Here is a 25706-nt window from a genome sequence, read left to right as displayed (position 1 = left end):
TCACAAAAAAAAATGCTATCAAATAATACTGTACATACTTTAAAACTTTTGTTACTTGAATAGTGGACTTATCAGCTGTTTTTTCTTAATAATAACATTGATAATATATTAAGTAAATAAATTTCAAAATATTTAAGTTAGTTAAATATAATATTTTAACTCTGTAAATAAATAATATCATATATATACACAAGAAACAACACAGGACCCAAACAAGAACCTTGTGGTATTCCAAAATTGACAATTTCACGCTCAGACACAACATTGATAACAGTTGGTTGGCTTTTATTATTTAAATAGCTTTGTACTTTAACTTTATAAGCTTTTAATTTTGACAATAGTATTTCATGATTGACCGTATTGAATGCATTGCTAAATCTAAAAAGACAGAACAATTAAACTAACTTTTTCTCACCAGCCTCAGTCAACTAATCCACAATCTGATTGAGCTCAGTTGTACTATTTTTCCTAAAACAATACTGCTTTACATGCGAAACATCATTTGACAAAAAAAAAATTTCAACTTCTCACACACTAAGAAATTTTAAAAAATGAGATTGAAGGGAAATAGGTCTATAGTTATTACCATCAGTTTTTTACCAGACTTGTAAATTGGTACCACTTCAGCATATTTTAGTGATTCAGAACACACCACACTCACACAATTGTTAAAAAGTTTACATAAATAGGAGCAATAACTTTTGCATTTAGTTTTACAAATCAAATACTTATATTTGGTCTCATATTCCTAATGTACATGTCAGTTTTGCTATTAGTGAGTTCTTTGAATTCAAAACCATTACATACTGAACTAAATTAAAACTCATGATTATTATGAAAAGCATTCTTTTTCTTAATTAACAACTTGTCAGCTATATTAACAATTTTTTTTTGCAATGCAAAATCACATTTGCATTCATGCTTCTTATGTTCATATAAACCATACTAATGCTATTTATAATACTAAATTCTACATTATTTAAATCCAAGTTACACTCATCTTTTCTTTTAGAAGAAGCAGATTTATTAAATCTAGAAAAACAATCGTTATCAAAATTATTGACACTCTGAAAAGGAAAGACAGAATTTTCACAACCATAACAATAAAGCTTACTAAGACCTCTTTTATATTAACAAAGTTTTATATTTTTTTTGAGTAGCACACTCAACATGTCATCTTTTGAATTTAAAAGCAACTTTAATGATTTTTTAAATTTTTACAAGGCAATTTAAATTTACAACATACAGTTTTTTATTTCACTCATTTCAACTAAACTCTTGTTACATGCAGTGGAACATTTATGATGCATCCACATAAAGCACTCATCGGAAGAATTTTTTTTATTAAATGTTTTGATTTTTAAAAGGCAAATAAAGAAATCTCAACTACTAGAGGAGAAATGATGAGTTTATTCTTTCAAGAATTTATTTTACAAACAAGTTTCAATTAAAGACCTTGTCAGAGTTTTATTATTTTTTTCAGTTTTTATTTAAATTAAAAATTTATAAAATTTCTGATTTATATTGAAAAAGATTTATTTAAGCACTGACAAGGTCTTTGACTAAAAATTTTCAATTACAAGTTATAAAATATTTATTATTTCCCACATGAACCAATTCATACTCACTCACACAGTCTTTACAATAAAAAGGACCTTTATTAAATCTATAAAAGTTATACTAATAAATGTTCAAGTCAAAATATTGGGCATGTAACTATCTCTCACAATAGTCACAACAAATAGAATCCACATTTGGGGGTTCAAAGTCATTTTGACATACCCTGCAAACACATTCAAAATCAACTAAACTATGTAATTTAAGTTTTAAAGAACTCATTTAAACAATTAATATTATTTATTTATTTATTTATTTAAAAGAAAAAAAAAATTATTGTTTGTTCTGCAGTTTTTTGATATTTTAAACTGAGTTGACATCATTTACTTTTGACTTCTCATCCTTTCTCAACAAAATTGTGCAACTTGAGGACCATGCATATTTCCAACCTTTTTCTTTTTGAAACCTTATAGCTAATTAAAGAAAGTTTCTACTAGTTTTTGAAAAATTTTCATTTAGATAAACCCTTTCTGCCTTTATGTCAGTCAAGTCAGCATTAAATAAATTCTTTTTTCTTTCATTATTTTATTTAATAACTAATATAGGATAATAGATCCTGTTTTTTTCCTTCTTCTCTTGGCTACTTTCTCTATGGTTCTCAAGCACTTAATTTTTCCTACCTTGGATCTACTTTCTTTAAAACCTTTATTGCAGCAATCTCAACATTTTCATTTTCACAAGCTGGTACACTTTGTGTTTCAATATTTTTGCCTTTCATCCAGTTTTCAATTTGATTCTGCTTAATATTTGCTTGTTTATCATTTTCCTCTATATAAAACATCTTTTTAGTCAACCTCCCATTTTCCAACTTCACAGTTTTTACATCCTTTTTGATATTTTCATTCTCTGTCTGCATATCATCAAATTTTAAATACAAAAAGTCAAGTGAATACTGCAAAGAGATCACTTTTTTTTGATCAGCTAATTTATCATTAACCTCCTTCATCTGAGTAATAATCTTATCAGTTGACTCTTTTTGCACTTAGTCTAATTCTCAATCTATTTTTAATGTAGTACTAGTAACTCTCTCACCCATATTCATTTAATAATTCTGTTTTACTTATTAATAACACTTGCCTTATTCAAATAGAATGTATGGCCTGATGGTGTAGGGTCCTAATTTCAAAAACTATTTTTTTAAACGTTGCAAGATTTAATCCCAGTGGTCAACACTTAAATAAAAAAAATATTAAGTTCAAAAAAATTAAAACTTGTAAGCCATTATCACAATTCCATTAATGATAGTTTTATAAAATTATCCTTTAAAAATACTCCACAACTAACAAAAATACAACAAAGAAAAGTTATAGGTAAAAAAACCACATTACAATAAAATTTAATTAATTTTAATTTCAATTGTTAAACTAACTAAATAAAATTATTTTTTATAGTAAATTGACAACCAAAATCTGTAATTAAGGGTAACACTGTCTTTTTTAGAAACTTGTAAATTGTAGTTCAAATACCCTTTTTAACCATATTTTAGGGTTGTGACTTATTCAGGATAAGTCAGGCAAGTTTAAAATTTTTTTATAACTCAGGATAGTTTGGAAAAATTTCTTAAATAAGCTTTTCTTAACTTTTACTAACTTTTTTCTTAAATTCTCTTTTTACTAAATTTATTATGTAAAAGAAGTAGTACACCAGGAAAGTTTAAAAACATAGCTTTAGAGTTATTCCTTAAAACAATTGCTACTTATGTTTAAAGCTGCTGTTACAGTATGCTACTTTATTGAAAAAACTGGAGTACTCTTATACACTTTTGTGTTTAGGTGTTAATATTTTAAATATATTAACCACAAATAAAAGTTAATTCAGGTTGTATTTTAATAAAACCATGTAAAGTGTAGAAACAATAGTTTAGATTCAGTGTTTGAACTTTATTTACACATAAATGGAGAATAAAATATTTACTTTAAAATTCTTGAAACTAAGTCATAAAGTCTGGAGTACAATCAGGAAACTTGTACAAATTTCCAAAAAGTTTGTTGTTTTACGTATAAGAAGTTGTACAGCACTAATATAATAAGTGAACTACAGTACTAATATATTTTGTGTATAAGAAAATAATAACACATAATGCTCTTATATATTTCATATATATAAGTAAAATAGCAGTTTTGTTTCAGGTCGTTGGAAAAATAAAAGTAAAATTAACTTATTTAAAATAATAATTTATAGTTCAAGCATAGTATCACACATACAATATTACATATACAATTATACTTTTATCAACCTAATAAAAAACTATTTGATATTCAGTTGAGTTTTTGGTGTAATATTCCAAAATTAAAACTTTAATATAAAAACCCTTAGTGTACATTTAATAATATTTAAGCAGGTTTTAGTTTTAAACTTTTGCTAACCAATTGAAATTTACTTATAAAAAAAAAGTTTCAATGTGTGTTTTATTGACAATAATTAAATGAAATAATTTTAAGTGTTAAAAAATTAATATTCTTATCATTATTATTTATACACTTGGGCTTAGATATTGAGTTATAAATTTTAAACAGTATTAATATTTATCAAACTTAAAGCAGAAATAAAATTTGTAAATCATTCACAAGAGCAAGATGGCAGTGTGTATAGCGGTAATTGCAAAGGAGAACTACCCCTTGTCAGTGGTGTGCTCACCAAACATAAAAGACACGCTGGAGTACCACTACATTGTGCACACCTCACTGGACGTGATAGAGGAGAAAATGCACACCAAGTCCCAGAACAATCAGGTCCAGAATGACAGGTATTATTTTTTATTCATGACAAACAATAGCAGAGTTGCCACTCTCAGGGTTAACTTTTTAGGTAATTTTAAGCTGACTAAGGCTATTTTGAAACTATTTCAAGTTGGTTGAAAAACTGAAGCTAGTTTAGGTTTGAAATCTAAACCTAGCTTTTATGACTTAAAAACCATTTTTTTCCTTACAAACAAGTTTTTTCTCTTAGTATTGTTGGTCGTTTTCTCATTATTATATTTAGTAATCAAGTTAGTTTAAAAATAAATTTATTTAGTTTTGGATCCTTTTAAATTCTGGCTATTTTTGGTCACTCAGGCTGACTTTTTTGTTTGAAGGGAGACAAACAATTGATAATTTTATGCTTAATCACTTTTATTTTGTAGTTTACTGTAAACATTTCTTATTTCTCTTTATCTGTTTTCTAAAAATCAAAACATAATATACATTTCTTACTTAGAATTTTTTTTATTCTTTAAACATTATAATTAACAAATTTTTCTAATAAAATCATAGAACCATTAAACCATACATTAAACATTCGATATTTTAACCCACTCTTGAAGAAAATCATTAAAATCATGCCACAAAGTAACTTTATTATGTAAAAGGAATTTTATGGAAAGTATTGAATCACTTTACACTATCAACACAGGGACTTTTACCTGGGCCAGCTGTACCCTGCCGAGGACTACCACGTTTACGGCTACGTCACAAACACAAAGGTGAAGCTGGTCGTTGTGGTGGAAAGTTCCAACCACCAGCTGAGGGACAACGATGTCAGGTCCATGTTCAGGAAGCTGCACCTGGCCTACGCCAAGGTGATTTGCAACCCGTTCTATGAGCTTGGTGAGAAAATTGAGAGCAGGAAGTTCAACAAGGTGGTGAAGGGAATGCTGGTGGAGAAAAAGAATGATTACAATTTTGCATTGTAGACATGTTCAAAAAGTTTATAAACATTTTTGTTCATATCGTATTGATGTGAGGCTTCAGTTTTTATTTTATTTAACAGCTGAATCATTGGTAATATAATCAAGCACAGTTTTTTTTCAAACAAAAGATATTTTAAAAGTTGAATTTCCATAAAAAAAAATATTATTGAACTTTTTTTTTCTGCTTGAAGTTTTTAAGTTAATAGTTTTGTTAAAAAGAAGTCTTTTTTTAAACAGAATTATCAACTACAAAGTGAAAGTTATGTTACATAAATGTGTCTTTAAAATATTTGAAATTATTTAAAATGTTATTTTATTAGTACTAACTACTACATATTCTATTAACTTTTATAAATTATCTTTTGGATGTGGTAAGTACTTTAGAAATACAGCAACTAATTATTTTAACCTTGAAATATTTAAATTAATGAAAAGGCTTGCTTTTTATAAAATTCTGTGAATATTTACTTAAAAAAATATATATTTTTAAAATTTAAAGTTTTCTCAAAAGTAATAATATTACTTTTCAAATTTTAAGCTTAATATCAATTTTAAGTCTGATATAATTTAAAAATAGTTAAAGTTGTTTTAATAGTAGTCATATATATACCACTTTTAACTTTTTTGCTATTTAAATGTGCAATAGTTATACCACTTGTAGTGTAACTTTAAAGTCTTTGTTTTTTCTTAAATGTTTTTGTAATTGGTTAACAAGTTTTTCATTGATGTTTTTTTAATTTCTACATAATAATTGTTTCTCTTATATTTGAAATTTTATTGTGTTTAATAAGTTGTTATAGAAGGACTAAAGTTTACAACATTATAAATAAAAAAAACTGTGTAAGTATATTTTTTTTATGTTGAAGTCAATTAAAAAAAATCTTATTTAAAAGAAAGTTCAGTTAAAAATAATAACATTATAGACAAGTTTATAAAAATCTATGATAGTTACAAAATTATACTAGGGTTGCCACTTTACCTGGAAACCTGGAATTTGAGAAGTTTTGAAAAAAACCTGTAAAACCTGGAATTTTGATCAAAAAACTTGGAAAACCTGGAGTTTTTAATAATTTTAACATTTTCAGTAGTAAAATTTAGATTTGACACAAAAAATCTATCATATAATTAAGATTTTTGTCATAATCAAAATTTCTTATTAAAAAACACATTTAAAGTACAGTATCTTTTCAATGTTTTTATACTATTTAACACAGTTTCTTATATAGAAGTTAAATTAAACCCAAAAATTTGTACTTTTAAAAACCTGGAAGAAACTTGGAAAAATTTTTGAAAAAACGAGTGACAACCCTGTCATACTTCAAATATGTTAAGTTTCCAGAGTAATTATTTTTTCAAATTGGAATCTGTTGTTTATTTAAATTAAAGTTTATTTTTATTATGTTTCACTTAAGTCTAAATTTTAATTATTCTTGTTGCATATTTATTTTTGTGATGGAAACCATGAGGTTTTTCTATAGATTACCTTTCAACTATTTAAGTTATTTTGAAGTTTTGGAAAGTTAATAAAATAAGTATTAAAAATTTCTATCCAGCGATAACTAAATAAATAAAAATGGTTGAAATCAAGAAAGAAGTGAAGATGGAAGTGAAGGAAGAAATAAAGGAGGAAATTAAGGAGGAACCTGAAATGCAACCTGATGGTGGTGACGAGGAAGAAGGAATGGAGGTTGATGGTGCTCCAAAGCAAGTTGATGGTGAGATATTAATTGAAATCTATAAAAATAAGGCAACTAATATTATAATAACTGATAAACTAATAACTATAAAATGAAACTAATATTCTTCAGGGCATAGGGGAGTAAACACTTTTTCACAATTTGATCTTATTTTATATGATTTTTACTAAGCTACAAGGTACTTTTTACAAATTGAAAAAATTCAAAATAATTATTGAGATATAGCCGGTCAAAGTCGGAGGCAACAATAGGTTCCTTATGGGAGGCGCAAACTAAAACGGCAAAAATAAACTATTTCACTAAAAATCTATCTTCTACGTTTTTTAACTAACTACCTCAAAATTTCAGGAAGTGTTCCTTGTTATATTTAAAAAAATCTGTTGGAAAGAAGTTTGGAAAAATTAAACAATAAAATTTTATACAAAAAAAAACAATACTTTAAAATTTTTGAAAATATTGATCCGACAGAATTTTCTGAATATTGCAAGGAATTATTTTAAATTTTTCGAATCTGTAAAAAGCATCTTGTAGCTTAGCAAAAACTATATAAAATAAGATCAAATTGTGAAAAAAGTGTTTACTCCCCTATGCCCAAGTATGTGTATCTTTCCAAACTAAAGCTGCTAAGTTCCTAATTATCCTTGATGGTAAGAAAATAAAAGTAGTGATTTTTAAAAAGGTTTAGTTTCTTTTATTTAGCTTAGGGGGGGGGGGTAAACACCCTTTTTGGTTTTTGATCTTATTTTATATATTTTTTACTAAGCTACAAGATGCTTTTTACAGATTTAAAAAATTCAAAATAATTTTTGAAATATAGCCGGTCAAAGTTGGAGGCAACAATAGGATCCTCATGGGAGGCGCAAACTACAACGGCAAATAACTAGAAATCACTAAAAATCTATCTCCTCCTACGTTTTTTGAGATAACTACCTCAAATTTTCAGGAAGTGTTCCTTGCAATATTAAGAAAATTCTGTCAGAACAAAAAAAAAAAATAAAAAAATAAAAATTTTAAACAAAAAAACAAAAAAAAATGTTTTTTTTGTTTATTTTTGATATAAAATTTTTATTATTTTTTAAATACTTTCCAACAGAATTTTTCAAATATCAAGGAATATTTCCTGAAAGTTTGAGATAGTTATCTTAAAAAATGTAGGAGAAGATAGATTGTGAGTGAAATAGTCTATTTTTGGCCATTTTAGTTTGTGCTTCCCATAAGGAACCTATTGTTGCCTCTGACTTTGACCGGCTATATCTCAAAAATTATTTTGAATTTTTTAAATCTGTAAAAAGCATCATGTAGCTAAGTAAAATCTATATAAAATAAGATCAAAAACCAAAAAAGGGTGTTTACCCCCCCCTCTATGCCCTTAACTAATTTTAATGTCTTTTGGAATGAGTATGTAGTTACTACTTGAATATGTTTGGCATAAAGTTATTTTTTAATGTTTAATGTTATGTGTGTAGCTTTTGAGATACTTTTCAAAAATACATATCAACAAGTTGTACACTGTTTTAATTGCTTATTTGAATTTTACAGACAAGTTATATTGAATAAAAATGCTAATTCTAATAAAGTTTACTGACTAGCACGTTATAGCTAACAAACTTCTGAAGTTTGTAGTGAAATAATAGATAACCATTAAAACATTTTAACTCAGATTAAAGAAAATTTAAAATATGTCAGTGCTGTATGTTGAAACATTTTCTGTTTTTAGTTCAAAAACTTTTTAGCAAAGCCTTAAAATTTTGATTTTTTGATCTTGGAAAAATTTCTTGTAAAAACAGAAATTTTTGCAACTACTTTTTTGTATTTTTTGTATTTTTTTGCATTCTTTAGTGGCTTGACATGTCAACTATAAGTTTAAACAAGGTGGTCATTCAACCTGGATCCTGGAAAAAATGGGATTAAAAATTTAGGCAAAAAAAAATCTGTATTTTGATAATTTTTGAAAAAAACTAGACGAACCTGTAATACAATTTTACATGTAAAATAATGAATTTTTATTATATAATAAATACACAGAACGATGTTTATAAATTTATTTATTATAAAATACATTTAAAGTAGCACTACAGTATTTTTTCATTAGCTTTAATACATTTTCTACCTTAAGTTTTTTACTTAAAAGAAACAAGAAAACATGACTTATAAAAACTTGAAAGAAAATCAGAAAACCTTAAAGAAAGTTTTAAAAACCAATGACCACCCTAGTTTAAACTACAAAAACCTGAAATTTAAAAATCAAGGCAAAAAAACATCCTGAGTTGACAGTTTTTGAAAAAAAAACTTGAAAAACCTGGAGTTATGAACAATTTTACTCGTAAAATAGTGAATTTTGATTAGATAATAAGTACAAAAAAAAAGTTAAGAATTTTATATATTATACAACACAATTAAATTATCAAGAAAGCATGTACTTTTGAAAACTTGGGAGAAAATCAGAAAACATGGATAAAAGTTTTGAAAAACCAGTGACCTATGACAGTGTGCCTAGTTTAAAACACACACATCTGCTTATTTAAGTAATTTAAATTACCACAGGAGTCACAATGTTGGAAATGAAGCAGAAGTCTGTGCTTGCCGAATTTGAAAGAAGACAACAACTGAGGCAAATCAGAATTACCACAGATGATAACGAGGTTTGAATACATATACATTTATTTTAGTTTAATAACTACGTTTATAAATTTTACTGTTTATGACTGTTTTTGTATAATAATTTCTGTAATTTTAAACATATTTTTATTTTGTTTTTATTACAAAGTTTGAAAATTAATTTTAGTAAAGGACTACTTTGCATGTCATCATAGTACTTTTCAATTTGTAAAAAAAATGTTTTTAATTTCATGGAAACCAATTTACAACTTAGTTTTATAAAAAAATACTTAAAAATGTTTTACTAGTTTAAATATTAAAATCATAGTATTTTTTTGTTATTATAAATTTTGTCTCAACTTAAAAAATGAAGTTTACATTTGAATCTTAAAGTTTTTAGTAATTTTTTTTCTTTCCAGCTTTAGTAAATTTTTATCCTATTGAATTAAAAAATGGCCAAACGTGAAAATATTTTTACTTAATCCTACAACATAGATCATGAACTATACATTATGTACAACAAATCAGCCTTTCAACACAGATCATGGAACTTCTGAGAGAGAAAACTTTATATTTTGTTCCGTTTAGATCACACAACTAAATACATATAACAAATGACAAACAGCAATAAGTAAAATTTTGACCTTTGTGTCTGCGTGACAAAATAAATATAAATCTACTCTAAAAAATAGTGTATATTACACTTTACAGACCTGTTAAGAGAGAAATTAATATAGTATATACCATCAATAAAGTTGACAAACGCTTAATCAATTTTTTATTTCACTCCACAGATCAGGGAACTGTTGAGGGAGAGGGGTCAGCCGATCACGCTGTTCGGCGAGGGACCGCAGGACAGGCGGGAGAGGCTGAGGATGACCATCGACACTCACGGACCAATCAAAACGAAGCAGGAGAGGGCGCAGGAGGAGAAGGAGAAAGAAGAGGTTTTCTATGTTATTATGTATACAAGCCGTTTGGCTTGTTTTATATAAATATAGTTTTATAAACTCATTTAAATGTATATACTATAAAACTGTGTTACGTAAATATACATTGTTGTAAGCTCATTTAGGCAAAATACGCACACTTTGCAATCTAAAGAGACTTGAAACTGCTTTTGGAATTTCTATTTATCTTATATTTTATATTTAGCTTGGTTTTGTGTAAATTAACATTAGACAATGAAAGTCTCAAACTAGACAAACAGTTTGTAGTGCTCAAACGCAGGATGTGAGCGGGAATAATTGTCAAACCAAAATTTTATAAATTGCATTTAACCCCAGTCCTTAAAAACACTTATAAATACTTATTGTTACTTATCATTACTAATTGCCACTAATTATAAATCTATCCGTATACACAGAGTGCTTTAGATCGTTGATAATTTAATTGTACCTGAAGGTCTGCACTTGAGCCGTGGAACTGAGTTGTACTGAATAAACACAACTGAACAACTGTACTGTTAATTGAGCTGTATACTGTAAACATGCTGAGGAAAATTGTAAATCATAAGTGTTTATGAAAGCAAAAAAAAATAAGGACATGAGCATATTTATTGATAGCATTATTAAAAAAGAGTACCTGGTTAAATAAACAGATCGAACCTATAAATTTTAAGATCATATAAAATGATCAAACTAGCATTTTTCAACATCAACTTACAAAGAGTATAAAATATAAAATAGGTTTGATCATTTTTTATTAGCTTTTAAAAATTTTGAAGTTAGATACAAGTTTTACGGGTAAAATCATTAAACTACAATTAGATTCAAAAAATATATTATAAACAATATTTTTTTTTGTTCTAATTTGAATTTTATTTATCATAAAACACATTTAAAGTAGCGTTACAATATTTTTTCAGTATTTTCAAACTATTTAAAACAGTTTTTTACCATAAATATAATTTTAAATTAAGTTTCAACAAAAAATTGAGCTATTAAAAACCTCAAAGAAATTCCGAAATCCTGGAAAAAATTTACAAAATACCTTTGGCAACCCTGTTTTTAAATCTTCAAATATATCTGAAGATTTATATCAATAGAAAGGTACCTCATTACTGATTATTAGTCCTTAACTAGACTTTTATAACTAGTAAAATTTTTAAATGCTTTTTTCAGTTACATTATATTAAACAGTAATATATTTAGTAATATTAATTAACGTTACTGTTTATAACTTAATTTACAATACTAACTACATTACTGTTTATTTTATGGTAAGTGATAAAAACATCTAAAATATAACTTTTTCTAAAAGTTAAGCTTATGGACAGGAGTCATATAACTTTTAGTTGGAATACTAGAAATAAAGTTGTACTATCTACTGAGAAAAAAAAAATTAAAGTCCGATAAAGTGTTCAAAAAAAAGCTTCAAAGCTGTTTATCAATTATTTTATTTAGACATTACAAAAGTAACAAAATATTTAAACATATTTATAAAAATTGCACAAACCAAACTTATCGTTAAAATTTATTATTTTCAGCTCACCAAAACGACTTGGTACCATAACGGACCGATGGAACTGAAGAATGCAAGATACAAGATAGCCCTGGATTCTTTGCAAAGGTTTGTAAACTTTTAGTTTTTTGTTATATTAAGCGTGAAAAACAACCATATTTATTTTAAATTGAGAAGTAGTTCTGTTTAAAAAAATTATTTCCAAGACTTAACTTACAAAGCAGTTTTTGAATTATTAAATGTTATGTATTCTTTATTTCTATTTATGTGTTTTATTATAACTTTCTGCAGTTTTCTGTAACTTTATTTAATCATACTGGAAAACATACGTGTTTTTGATAAAAAATATATGTCAATTGAAAATTTTAGTACTAAAATATTTTTTGATTTAACTAGTTAGTTTAAGACAAAAGCAAATATAAACTTTGTTTTAAATTATTTAATACCATTTTTGTATTTTTTTATTAAAAAAAATAAATTTTTATTGTTATCAACCACGTCCTTCTTTTAACAAATGTAGTTATCATATATATATATATATATATAACCAATTGAAAAAGCACAATTGCATTAATTAGTAGTTTTTGTACATATACTATTTTTCTAGTAAATTTTAAAAAACTAGTAACAAGGTGATAAACTTTCACAAAAATAGTATCAATATGCAGTTTTATTTAAAAAGGTATTTATGTAAAAACATGTTTTTATTTATTTTTTCTGAGTTCAGAATAAAAGAAAGGAAGCAACGCGAAAGAGAATACAGAAATTTATCAGGAGCTGAAAAAACAAGCGCAATTCAACAGACTCACAGGTTTATAAGTAATTAAAATAAAATGAAATAAAAAATCATGTATCAAAATAACTGTTATTTTTATAATTTGTAAAGGTTTTCAAAATCAAACAAAGATATCTTAAATTTAAACATAGCATCATTTAAACCCATAAACTCAAAATTGGCATTGAAAAAACAATTCGAGATCATTCTAATAATTAACACATCATGTAAGTTGACACTGCGTATAGTTTCGTACAACTAATTGAATTCAAATTAGTCACCAATATTTATACAGTTATAACAATACCACTCTCACATGTTCAGGTCACGATTCAAATCATAAATTTCTTACATGTACTACTCCCACAGGTACATGCAGGACCTGTCGTCGATATCGAGCCAGAACGGCCACGACCGGCCCATATCCTTCTGCCAGTTCTCGCCCGACAACAAGATGATGGCCACCGCTTCGTGGAGCGGCGTGTGCAAGCTGTGGAGCATACCGGAGTGCAGGGAAATTTCCAGGCTCGACGGTCGGTTTTATTGGTAATTTACTTAAAATAATGGAAGGATGTTTATTTATTGTCAACAGTTTAGTAGAAATCGAAATTTTGAAAATGTTTATATAAACCAGAGATCTGAAAGTAATTTTCATAATTACGCATTTGATAAAATAAAAAACAATTGGTCTCTTTTATGAGATAGTGCTTCCCTACTAGTTGTTGACCATTCACTTTTTCGCCCTTCAATAGGTAGCTGTCTATATTGTTTTTTTCCATCTGGTAAACATTAAAAAAAAACACATTCATTCTTTTAACAACTTCCTTTTTTATCTTTTCAGAGAAAATTCATAATCTTTTCCCAACAGGCCACTCGTTGCAAACGCGGTGCATCAAGTTCCACCCCCGATCCACGCTCTCGCTGGACCCGGACGCGTGCAACGTGGCGTCGTGCGACGACAACGGCAGCGTGAAGCTGTGGAGTTTGGCGGGAAGGGCGGTGGCGGAGCTGCCCAAGCACGAGGACAGGGTGAGCAAGATATCGTTCCACCCGAGCGGAAACTACCTCGGCGCCGCCTGGTCCGTTGATTTTTGTATAAGTTTTTTATTTAATTGATATTTAATAAAATAATTTAAGTTAATTTTTTACACGACCTTAAATTAAAAAGAAAACTTGAATTTAAATGCTGCGTGGTTCGTTATGATATAAATCGTTTTATTTTTATTTTACCTTTTTTATTGTGTTAAGTCGTTGAAATTTTGTTTAATGTATTTTTGTCACACCTGTTTATATTTTTACAGTACTGCCTGAAATGAAATAATTGTTAACTTAATATTTCAATATTAACTACCTGGGTGATTGGTTGTTTTAGGTTTTAAGTTATTTTTAAATGATATGAGTTTAAATGAAAAAAAAAATAGAACATAGGATAATTTTTATAGTAACCAAGTATAATTTTGTTTAATGTATGTTTGTCATACTTGTTTATATTTTTACTGTGTTGCTTAGTCAAATGTTTTTTGAATATAATTTTTAGTTTAAGTTGTTTAATTTAAATGTTTCGATCAAGCCATGAAGTTTATTATAAAAATCTGATGTGTACTTGCTCATTTTCTCGCTTGCTTAGTTGATCAAGGTACTTCCTAGATGGTAATTTGATTTATTTTAATCTAATTTAATTTTAACTTTTTGATTTAAGTTACCTATTTTCGTGACAATTTGAAATTTTAAGAACTTGTTTCATATAAGGACCGTAAAAAAGGAAAAGTTCACCTTGTGTTGGTTATTCTTACAATTATGTTTTCTTATTTGTTTTATCTTGTATTAACTATTTCTTTTAAATTGATGTAGTCTATTTTTACACTTTAAGGTGCTTATTGATGGGATATTATGTTTATCCATTTAAATTATTTATATTCGCCGTTTTTATTAATTTATCTTGCTTCTTTTTAAAGTTCAGTATACATTTGATATATACTTGTACTTTTTAAATTTTTTTATTTAGTTGCCAGGATTAAGTTTGTTTGTAAAAAAAACAAATTTGAAAATAAACACTTGGAAGGGATCGATAAAATAAAAGGCTGTAATATTAATTGGTTTATTTTGATTTGTTTTATTTTAACACTTATGTAGTTTTAAGTAATTACCTTCAAATTTGGAATATACAAAAAAAAAGTTATTAAAAAAGGTTTACTATTTATGTCAGTTGAATTTTTTTTAGAGAAGATCAGTCAGTTCTCATCTTATCTATGCATATGTTTACAAAGTTGCCTGATGAATAAGCAATTTAAACTGTTTTTTAACTCAAGTTTCTGAACACGTTTAGTTTTTGACAAAACCATATTGTTTATCTAACTAAAGTAAACCGTTTAAAATAAAATTTAGCAAGTAATCAATTTGAAATCATAAGTAATTTTAAAGGTTTATAGTTTAGTTTAGTTTATACTTAACAGTAAAGACGCGTCGTGGAGATTGTGGGATTTGGAGAAGCAAGTTGAAATTCTTCATCAGGAAGGACATATGAAGGGTGTCCACGACATTGCTTTTCAGGTGTTTTAATTTTTAGTTTTCATAGCAAGTTTCAGCCAACATAAACAATTTTTATAATCTACAAATTAGAAATTTATAAATTAAATTTACAAACTTTCTTTTGTATTTTGTTACTCAACCATCATGACTTGATTACGATTACTTCCAAATAAAAGTTAACAAATTAACTGTTAAGGCTAGTACTCATAAAAATCTTGTAGTTTTAAAATAAAATCTAACCAATGTAAAATTTTTCTTAACTATTTAAAACTGGTTATCCCACATTTAAAAGCCTTTTTAATATTTTTTTTTTATGTTAAGTCAAGTTTTCACATAACTTTAACTTGAGTTTAGTAAATTTTAATTACTTAAGTTTTGTGTGAATAATATTCACTTACTGATGCATAACTAAACAATTTTATGTTAAATTTGACATGAAATAATTCTTAGCCTGTATAAAATACAGCTATCTTTTAATTTATTTAATGTTGATAATTTTTTAAGTGTGCTTTTGGCTAAAAATTGTTATTTTGATTTTGATTGTAAGTAATGTATCACTTACATAATACAAGTTTTTTTATTTTCAACTTATTAAACAGTGTGACGGCTCGCTAGCGCTAACTGGCGGATTGGACGCGTACGGACGCGTGTGGGATCTCAGGACGGGACGCTGCGTCTTTTTCCTTGAAGGACATCTGAAAGAAATATACTCCGTCGCATATTCTCCCAATGGGTATGTGAAATTTTAATTTATTTAATGTTGATAATTTTTTAAGTGTGCTTTTGGTTAAAAGTTGTTATTTTGATTTTAAAATTAGTATCAACTCCTTTTAGATGATTTTTTATTAGATAACATATATATCTTAATGATAAACATATTAAAAAAACATAAAATAGATAAAACGCCCATTTTAAAACACATTTTTATATAAATAACATAATGTAACAAATATAAAAGAAACACTGATTCAAAAAATCAATATATAAAGCTTCAAATTTTCTTCAGAAGTTATCGTTACTAAATGTCATTGTATATATATTACTGTTTTACTTTAAGCACATGTTCTCCTATATACAAGTTTAAGTTTCCTTGGAACATAATAATATATATTTTAATAATAAATGTATTAAAAAACATAAAACAAACAAACGTCCATTTTAAAACACATTTTTATATAACATAGTACAATGTAAAAAATTTAAAACGAACACTGATTGAAAAAGAAAATTGTATATTTTTCCAAATTTTCCTCAGAAGTTAACATTATTAACTGTTATATCTAAGCACATGTTCTCCTACATACAAATTTAAATTTCCCAATAGTTTATTGATAATTTAGTATATTGTTATATTGTCTCCTACATACAAATTTAAGTTTTTATAGTAACATGACATTATTTTATTTATTGATAATTTTGCAAATTATACAAACAGGTACGAGATGGCAACGGGGGGCGCGGACCACGACGTCAAGATTTGGGACATGAGGAAAGTTTCCTGCGTGTACACCATCCCCGCCCACAAGAAAGTGGTGACCAGGCTGCAGTATCAAAGTTTGTTTTAGTTATTTAGTTTGATTTATTCAAAAAGCGTTCAGAAGACTTTGGTGTCAAAGTGTGTTTTTTGTCGCTGTAATTATTATTTTATGAGCTTTTTGTTTTGATTCTGTATTTAATTGTAGTTGAAAACAATTTTTCTTCTTCCTGATTACAAACAGAGGTACTTATCTAGTTTTATTTCAAACTATTTTATTTTAAATAACATTTTTTATTGCAGCTGTTTACGTCACTTATAGTAGCTTACTTAAAGCAATAAACAAATATTTTTTCACACAAATAGTTTGTCCAAAAATTGACTGACTGGTTTATTAATAAATTGATTTATAATACACGTGTGAGAAGTAATATAAAAAACATTTTGATTTTTGCTGTAGTATATTTTAAAAAACATCTTTTGAAGTTTTTTTACGTCAACATTGTGTTGTTTATTTAAAAAAATTAAGTTAGTATTTATTTTAACGCTCTTTTTTAAAACTCACTAGATACATTTACTTTCCCCAACAGCATGGCGAGGAATCTACTTATTAAGAATCGTTTATAAATAAATTAGTTTAAAGATTTAGGTTTTTATGCCTTCTGCTAATGATTGCAAGTAATTTTTTAAAATCTGTGAAAATACTTGCATTCAAAGGCACATAGTTTCTGCTAACAATTCACCTTAAAATTTTTATTTTATAGTTTAAAAGCTTTCCATCAACATCTATACAATCATACAATCGTAGTAGTTTATTTATTAAAATTTACTAAATTTACCCTTCAAAGTTTGATTTTTTTAACATGCAGAAACTTGTATTTTTACACTCTTACTACATTAAAACATTCCTATCCCTGTAAACAGAAACGCGCGGCAACTTCCTGCTGTCGGCGTCTTACGACAACACGGCCAAGGTGTGGATGGCGCCCTCCTACACCCCGCTGAAAACGTTGGAGGGGCACACGGGGTTCGTGATGGGCGCCGACGTCACCACCGACGACAAGATGATCGTCACGTGCAGCTACGACAAGACGTTCAAGCTGTGGGCGAACGACGAGTTCCTCGAAAACTAGTTCGGACGTTGTACATTTGTAGTTAATCATTTAGAACGGGCCCGATTTTAAGTTAAAGGTTTTTTTCTCAGTGTTGCTGAGTCAGCATTAAAAAAAAAAAAAAGTTTTTTTTTAAAACCCAAAAGCCTACATTACCCGAACATATTAAAAACTAATTATAAAATTAAATTTAACAAACAAAATTTAATATAACATGAAAATAAGTTTTTTTTTATGCTGTCTCAGCAAATATTGGGGAAACACTTAGAATTTCAATAGGACTCGTTTAAGAACACAGTGTTTTATTTGAAAAAAAAAAAACTTAGATTCAGACTCACTGATACTCGTTGACTTTTTTAAATTGTCTTTGATGATGAATAATACAGAAGGTTAATGATTGTAAGTAAAATAACGTTTTAATGTATATTGTTCGTTCTTTGGGTAATATTTTTAGGCTAATTTGTTTTACACTTATTTTATAAATTCACTGATTAATATTAAAGATAAAAATTTTAAGTGATCTTCTAACGATCAATGTACGGGTGACAATTTGTAAATAAGAAATCAAATTAAAAATATTAATTTTTGTGTTTAAACTATTTGCTTCTTTTTAAGATTATTATTTAAAAAACTAATTTTAATAGAAATTGAATATTAAAAATATTTCAATTTCACTAATGTTTTTAACTTATATATTTAAAGTCTTATGGATTTTTTTTGTTGTTATTCTACTAATAATAAGTTATTATAAAACATAGCTTGTTATAACATTATACAAGTTTAAAACCTTTTACTAAGTTATTTGGGTTTCAAAAAAAACGAAAAATTTCCATCATTTTTATGTACAGATACATGTAATATAGGTAATTTTTTGTTCTTTCTGACTGTAAAACTACTTTGAACCGTGTGTTTTTCTAATAAAGTGTTATTTTGTAAAAGTTTTCACTAAAGGGTTTTTAAAAGTTTTTGATACAAAATATTTTTGAGATTTTAAACTTTTGTGTATAGTTCGTTTTTAATTTATTATATTTGTTTAAATTTATGCTAGTCAAGTTTGTGTTTGAAACTTATGTTAAAGAGTATAATTTTTTGTAAAACGAAGTTATTACCAAATGCTTTATGTTTTTTCTTTCTGATTTTTTATTAGTACAAAAATAAAAACAAAATGTAGGTTAAAAGGGTATGGTAGTATTTACCCTGAATATTTGAAACGAACAGATTTGTACAAGTAAAAATCAGGGTTAGCACAGTGTTAGGAAAAGTCAAGAAATCAGGAAAAACTAAGAAAATGACAAAAGACAGGAAATTTAAAAAAAAAATAAGATAAAGTTAGATATTGGCAGTTCAAATTTACAAAACTCCTTATTTTCCAAAGCCTTTAGATCAGGGGTCGGCAGGCAGTTGGTGGTCGCGGGCCAAATTTCAAGTTTACAAAGTCTTCGCGGGCCGCAGTTTTAGTTTTATTGACATTTGAATAATCTTTTGGTTTTAGTTTTAGTTACAGTAGAGAAAAGTTTTACTTTTATTCACCTTATCATTTAAAATGATTTTTAGGTATACAAAGAATGCCTATATAAATTAATATTTATTAGAATAGAATTTACGTTGACTAATATACTTAAGTGTTAATAAACTATGTACTTTCATATCACTTAATAAGTTCAACTTAATACTTATGTAATTTTACTTACAACCTAACTCTCTATAAAAACCTAACTTGAAAGACAATTTATGGGTTACTTTTATACATTTTATATATTATCAGCCCGTTTTTCATATTTCTAAAAATACTTACTTCAAAAAAAGTTTTTGCGTGTTAAATAATTAACACTCACTTAAAAATTTAGTAATTAGTTAACTTAATGAAATTTATACTTTTTTGTATTCCAGAAAGCTAAAAAAAATTCTTTAACATTATCAATTCTCGAACACTTTGAAAAAATATTTTATTAGTAGTTAGTCTTTTACATGGTTGCCACTTAAAAAACAAAAATGTCTGAGTTGTATCAGTCCAGCCTAAGTTTTTTAAAAGTTTAAAAAGCTAATAAATAATTGTTAATCAAGCTTAAATACCTGGTTAAAATATCATCATTATCAAAAAGTACGCGAAGTGTACAAAAAAATGAAAAATTACAATTAGTAAACTACACTGCAGACATAAAAACTATTCTGAGAATTGGAAGATTTTTTAAAGTGTTTGAAATAAAAGTTTCACACACACCTAAATTTTTAAGCTTTTAAAATTGCTTGTTTGTGTGGCAACCCAGTTAAAATAAAGTTCACAACATAAAGAAATAACGAAGGTTATTAACAGTAAATAACTTACATTCAAAAAAAATATAAGTCAGCCGGAATAAACAATTAAGTTTCTTAAAAATGTTTAACAAAAGTATAAAACTTTTTGGGTCATTAGCGAAGTAAAAAAACTTATTTTTTATTAATCATTATAGCAATTCTTTATCTGAAATAATACTATTGCGTTTAAAAATAGTACTGGTAAAATATAAGACGAGCTACAAGAATAAAAAAACGTTAGTTGGGAGTTATTGCGAGAAACGATAAAAAAACAAATCACCAAAGTCAATTCCAACAAAGCACATGATTATTTTCAGTAACTACAGAATGATCAGAAAATATTGTTAAGGCAAGTTATAAAGTAGCAAAATTTATTACTGAAAATGAGATACCGTTTGTAATTGAAAACTTTTTTAAAGAATTTATATTGGCGGTAATGAGAAACTTTTGTTTATTTCATCAATGACAAGAAGAAGTCGTGTTTAGGAAATGCATTAAGGTTATAAAGTCGAATAAATCAAATTAAGACTTTAATAAATCTGTTAACATGAGAGCACTGATAGAAAAACTATTGCTCATCTGAGAATTTTTATTAGAGATGTTTTTACTAACTTTGACGTTTTAGTATAATTTCTTGGTTTAGTTCCAACGCGAAGCACAACAATCGGTGAAATTTTTACAAGTAAAGGTGCAATGCAGCAATACAAAGGTTTTGGAAGTACAGTTCCTTCTTTTATTTTTAGTATAAAGTTTAATTAAAGTTATTTTTTTTAAAATATATCAATATAAAAAATACTGTTAAGTATAAAAAATACTTTAATAAGAAAGTATTTATTTGGTAATTTTTTTATGTCAAATCGTAACTTCATTATTATACATGTAAATTTTCTTTGAAATACCAGGTTTATCAAAAATTCTCAAATTCAAGTTTTTTTCCAGAATTTTTAAACATAAATTTCCAAATTCAAAGCTTTTCCGGGATTAAAGTTTTTTGGCAACACTGATTGTTCACACTAAAATGTACACAATAATATAGATAATATTTTGTACTATATTAGCTGCAAGACTTAAACTTTAACACATATTATAACTTAATCTAAAACTGTTGAGTGAGAAAAACATACATCATAAATTTAAACTGCCACTCTTTCAAGCAAAAAAGCCAGTCTGAGTCAACAAAAACATTCCTGATATTTTTGTATACAAAAAGCAATTCTAGCCAAAAACTTAAAAAATGACTTAGTTGTCCTGAGATTTGAAGTCTTCAAATAGTGATAGTCTGAGTGTGTGGTAATATTTAGTTGTTTATTTGTTTAAATTTGAACTACTTTGATTAATAAAGTTTTGTTTCAAAATAGTTATTTTTATTCATGGATAAAACTATTTCTTTAAGATAAGAAGTTTGTAAGATACAGCTTCTTATTAATATAGGTTTTTGTAATTACTTTAAGTATTGTTGGGGAAAAGTTTTTGTTTATATTTCGCCGATAGCAGTAATTATTTATTAACAATAACTTACATCAAACATTTCTTTACTAAGGTAGGTTTTAATTTAAAGTTTATATCGGTAAAGTGTTTGTTTTTATACGCGTTTCATTTTAACTTACTTTTACATACAAAAATATCATTACAATGTAAAAAATCGTCTAGCTTTTAAAATTATAGTTTTATACACAGTTTTGAACTACTACGTTATGATATACTTTTTTACTTTTATTTATTTTGTTGCATGAATGTGTTTAGTTCTACTAGTTTTAAAGTTCGCTGATGAAGGACTGTAATTAATTTGAACAAAATGTTGCAATAAACTGGTAGATTTTTAAATTATCGTTTATTTATTTCTTGTAACTACTGATGCAGGGAAAAAAATCACTAGTAAAAACAATTGACTTGTGTCCTGGACCTATTTGCGATTTATTTATAAATCTTGGAGATTATAGTTAAGTTAGGAGTAAATTGTAAGACAAAGCTTGGCAAGCTTTTAAAGTAAATTACGAATTATACTTATAGAAATCACTCGTAAGTAGCAATAAGTTTAAGAAACATCTTTAGTGGGCTATATTTTTTGAGAAGAAATATTCTTTATATATTTTTATATATCTTTATATAAGTACACAAATACTTACTTAAAATTGTTTTGTGCAATTAAAGTTAAAGTTTAGACAAAAATAATATGTTTACAAAGAATGTTTACAACTGAATAAAATAGTTTTTTAAATAACATGATTTAGGTCTTTAAAAACATGAATTTTTAGTATCTAAACATGTACTTTTATTCCTAATGGAATTTTAAGCTTTTCGGTTATATAAATAAATTTTAACTTATATATTTTGAAACTTTCTATTAAGGTTAGTTTTACACAAAATGATATATTTAAAACAAAAAATGTAAACGATATCGATATTTGTAGTAATTTTTTGTACTAGTTCAGAATTAAACTAAGTTTTATATATTAACTGGTAAAGTTAAAAGTGTGTAATAATTGAGAAGCAACAGCTTTTGTTTAAATAGTTGTAACTTAAAGGTTACTAAAAACTGCTAAGTAAAAACAACACAACTTTAATTATTCTTTTTGTCATTGATTTTATTTCCTTGAATAGCCATTAGCCATTTATTTTCATGTGACAAAAAATATTTAAACATTGTTTCGAAAAAAATTAAATTATACTTTTTAATATTTGTTAGTTTAAATATATAATTATTTTCATTCGAAAAAGAACGAGTAAAAATTAAGAGTTAAACTCTATTACAATTAATGACAAATATAATCTTTAACTTTCAAATTTATTGCATACGAAAATCAACAATCGTAAACTTTGACTTCGCAAAGCCCATGCTTAGGCCAATGGCAAGGGTAGTCGTGCAGTTCCTGGCCATAGTACACTACAGCGCAGTTTTCACCATCGTAATCTAGACTTTCATCCGCGAATCCTTCATCGCTGCTGTTGTCCGGCTCCCCCGAACCCCATTCGAACAGGGCGCCGTTGGAGTTGGGATCGAAGTACTCGTTGCTAGGAAACCTCCACACTCCCTCCTCACCCCTGTCGTTCAAGCCCACGAATAAATCCTTAACCTGAGCGGCGAGGTTCTTGATCGACCTGAAGTATTGTTACGTCACAGAGAAGTATTTTAATAAAAATGTTGTTTACTGTAAGAAATAATCATACTAATTAAAAAATTTTGTTTATTAATTGTATAAAATAGTATGGTTGCTTTTGAATTTTACAAGATTTATCAATTTTTAAATCATATAATTACAACGTATATAATAAAAATAATATACATTTATTACCAAATAATGTCTAACTATGTTTTTACTAATGTTTAAAGCATACATTTTTCTCTGAAATAACAATTGTTTGGCACAAAAACAGTACATATACAAACTTTTTCAGTAATATGACAGTACAACTTATAATCGGAGTTTAATACAATACTGTACATTTTAAAGCATATGCTTTTTTTTTGGTACAGTTATAAAAAGTTGTATTATTAAGATTCAAAACTAGCCATCAATTGATACCTAACAAAAGTTGGTGAAATGTACATAGAAGTTAAAAAAAATTAACATAATACTTTAAAAAGTTTAATAGCATTTTATTGTTTTTCCTGCCTGGGTTTAATTTGTTGACTTGTTGTTACGATTTAGCTAAAATCGTTTAGTAGCTAAAATCGTTTAGTAAAATGTTAGGATTTTTTGTAATAAATGCATATGTTTTTTTCTTTCATAAGATTTTTATTATAACCACTAAACTATGTCCATATGATACATTTCTAACACTTTACACACCATCTTAGTTTTTATATCTTAAGTTTAGCCTTAAGTTTAACGAAAGACAAAATTTCTTCGACAAGTAACAACAAGGTATCTTAATTTTCTAACCTTATCAAAAATACAAGTATCATATGCACTTCATATTACAAAAAGTAATATAACTGTATTATTTTGATTTAAAAGACTAATAAACTAAGAATTAGTAAACTTTGAATAAGAAGCAACAAACAAATTATAGAAGAATTTTATAAAACCATCATTAAAATTCAGCAAGTAACAGTAATATAAACGTAAATATATAATGTATATAGTAATATAGTGTATATAGTAATATACAGTAAATGTATCCATTTATACTTATCAAATTGGATGTATAAAACGAAAGCATTAGCTTAATACATCTAAAAGCATTATAAATACTATCAAGTTGTGAGATGCTGTTGGCTTAAAAAATCTAAAATTTACACTCAGCTAAACAACATACTCGTGATACTGTGAGTATTCTGCCTTCATGCTGACACTTAGCAGGTCACCCCCCATTGCGTAACACTGGGCGCGAACGTTGTCATAGGTACCGGAGTTTGGGGTGATCCTATATTCGTACCTCACTGTTTTGAAAGTTGTGTTAAATTTTCGTTTAAAAAAGTCAATTTAGTATTTTTCAGATTTTGAGATGTGAACAAAGAAAACTTCGTATGTTTCGGCCATAATGCTTTTATTAGAAATTTTCAATATGTAAGTACAAAAGTTTTGTTTCAAAACTTCATGTATAATCATTAAAGTATTTTAACGAAGTATGAGGCTGAAGTTTAGCTTTCGCCTTTCAAAACTAAACCATTGCATATGGTAGCTTTGAATTAAGCGCTAACAAAGAAACAAACCATTGTATGATTGTTCAACTTGATCAATTTTGTCTTGTACAGCTGGGCACGTAGCTTGGAGGAAAACATCAGATTTCAAACTGAAAACTCCACTGCAAAGTCCAACAACAAAGCATAAAGTTATAAACATTTTCATGTTTTTATACCTATACACATAAAAGATACGAATTTATTCATTAAATAAAATTTAAAGTTTGCAAAAACTGTTACTATATGTTTTGTGATGTTTTTTGTTGCTTCATGTATAATAAAATCATTCAAATAAAATGTTTTATTTTTACTTAAAAACTAACTTGCATTTTGCTTTTTTTTTAGTTGTAATGACAGCATGAGAGTATATATATTGCCTCAACACAGCCGAAGTTTAAATTCACACTGGATTAAAAACAAATAATGGAGCGCATGTAACTTGTTTATTTGTCAATTCGTTTCTTTATGCAGCATTTTACACAGTTTAGCGAAACTCATAACAACCATATAATATTCGAAATACCCATAAGTATACTTCAAAACAATACCAAACAGTAGTAGATTACGGTTACATGACTATCCAAATTCTTATAGTTCTGAATTTGAAAATTGAGTTAACTGTTTTAATGTCTTATTTTTGGTATATGACTTTATAAAACGTTTTATGAGAACTTCAATTGTCAAAAGTTGAACTAGTGACAAAAAAGACGAAAAGAGAGTAGCAGTCAAAAATGTGATGTATCAGCTATAGCTGAATATCTAGTATAAAATACTTGTTGTGGAGACGAACTTGATACTTCAAAATTTAGTATTATTAGTGAATGAATACTTTAGAATTAATAAGGCTAG

The 25706-nt window shown here is 26.8% G+C and overlaps 3 protein-coding genes across 3 annotated transcripts; 2 read left to right on the top strand and 1 right to left on the bottom strand.

Moving 5' to 3' along the window:
• The first annotated feature begins 4161 nt into the window (after positions 1 to 4161).
• Positions 4162 to 5674, top strand: LOC145849893 (trafficking protein particle complex subunit 2-like protein). Its single transcript, XM_082954996.1, has 2 exons — positions 4162 to 4363; positions 5011 to 5674. The coding sequence occupies exons 1-2, from the start codon at positions 4194 to 4196 to the stop codon at positions 5288 to 5290; spliced, it is 450 nt and encodes a 149-aa protein (XP_082811122.1). The 5' UTR covers positions 4162 to 4193; the 3' UTR covers positions 5291 to 5674.
• Positions 5675 to 6845: 1171 nt separating this feature from the next.
• Positions 6846 to 18472, top strand: LOC145849190 (U4/U6 small nuclear ribonucleoprotein Prp4-like). Its single transcript, XM_082954300.1, has 11 exons — positions 6846 to 7002; positions 9529 to 9626; positions 10377 to 10529; positions 12071 to 12153; positions 12773 to 12856; positions 13190 to 13353; positions 13689 to 13899; positions 15274 to 15370; positions 15949 to 16082; positions 16785 to 16903; positions 17748 to 18472. Exons 1-11 carry the CDS (start codon positions 6861 to 6863, stop codon positions 17954 to 17956), a joined length of 1494 nt encoding a protein of 497 aa, XP_082810426.1. The 5' UTR covers positions 6846 to 6860; the 3' UTR covers positions 17957 to 18472.
• A 4559-nt stretch (positions 18473 to 23031) lies between these two features.
• On the bottom strand, positions 23032 to 25023 carry LOC145840479 (uncharacterized). The gene is made up of 3 exons (XM_082947756.1): positions 24888 to 25023; positions 24491 to 24614; positions 23032 to 23329 (listed from the first exon to the last, which is right to left on the bottom strand). Exons 1-3 carry the CDS (start codon positions 25021 to 25023, stop codon positions 23032 to 23034), a joined length of 558 nt encoding a protein of 185 aa, XP_082803882.1.
• Positions 25024 to 25706: the final 683 nt, after the last annotated feature.

The sequence above is a fragment of the Thalia democratica genome, chromosome 1 (assembly GCF_965202585.1).
Source record: "Thalia democratica chromosome 1, ktThaDemo2.hap1.1, whole genome shotgun sequence".
Classification (NCBI taxonomy): Eukaryota; Metazoa; Chordata; class Thaliacea; order Salpida; family Salpidae; genus Thalia; species Thalia democratica.
This window is presented reverse-complemented; position numbering and strand designations above follow the sequence as displayed.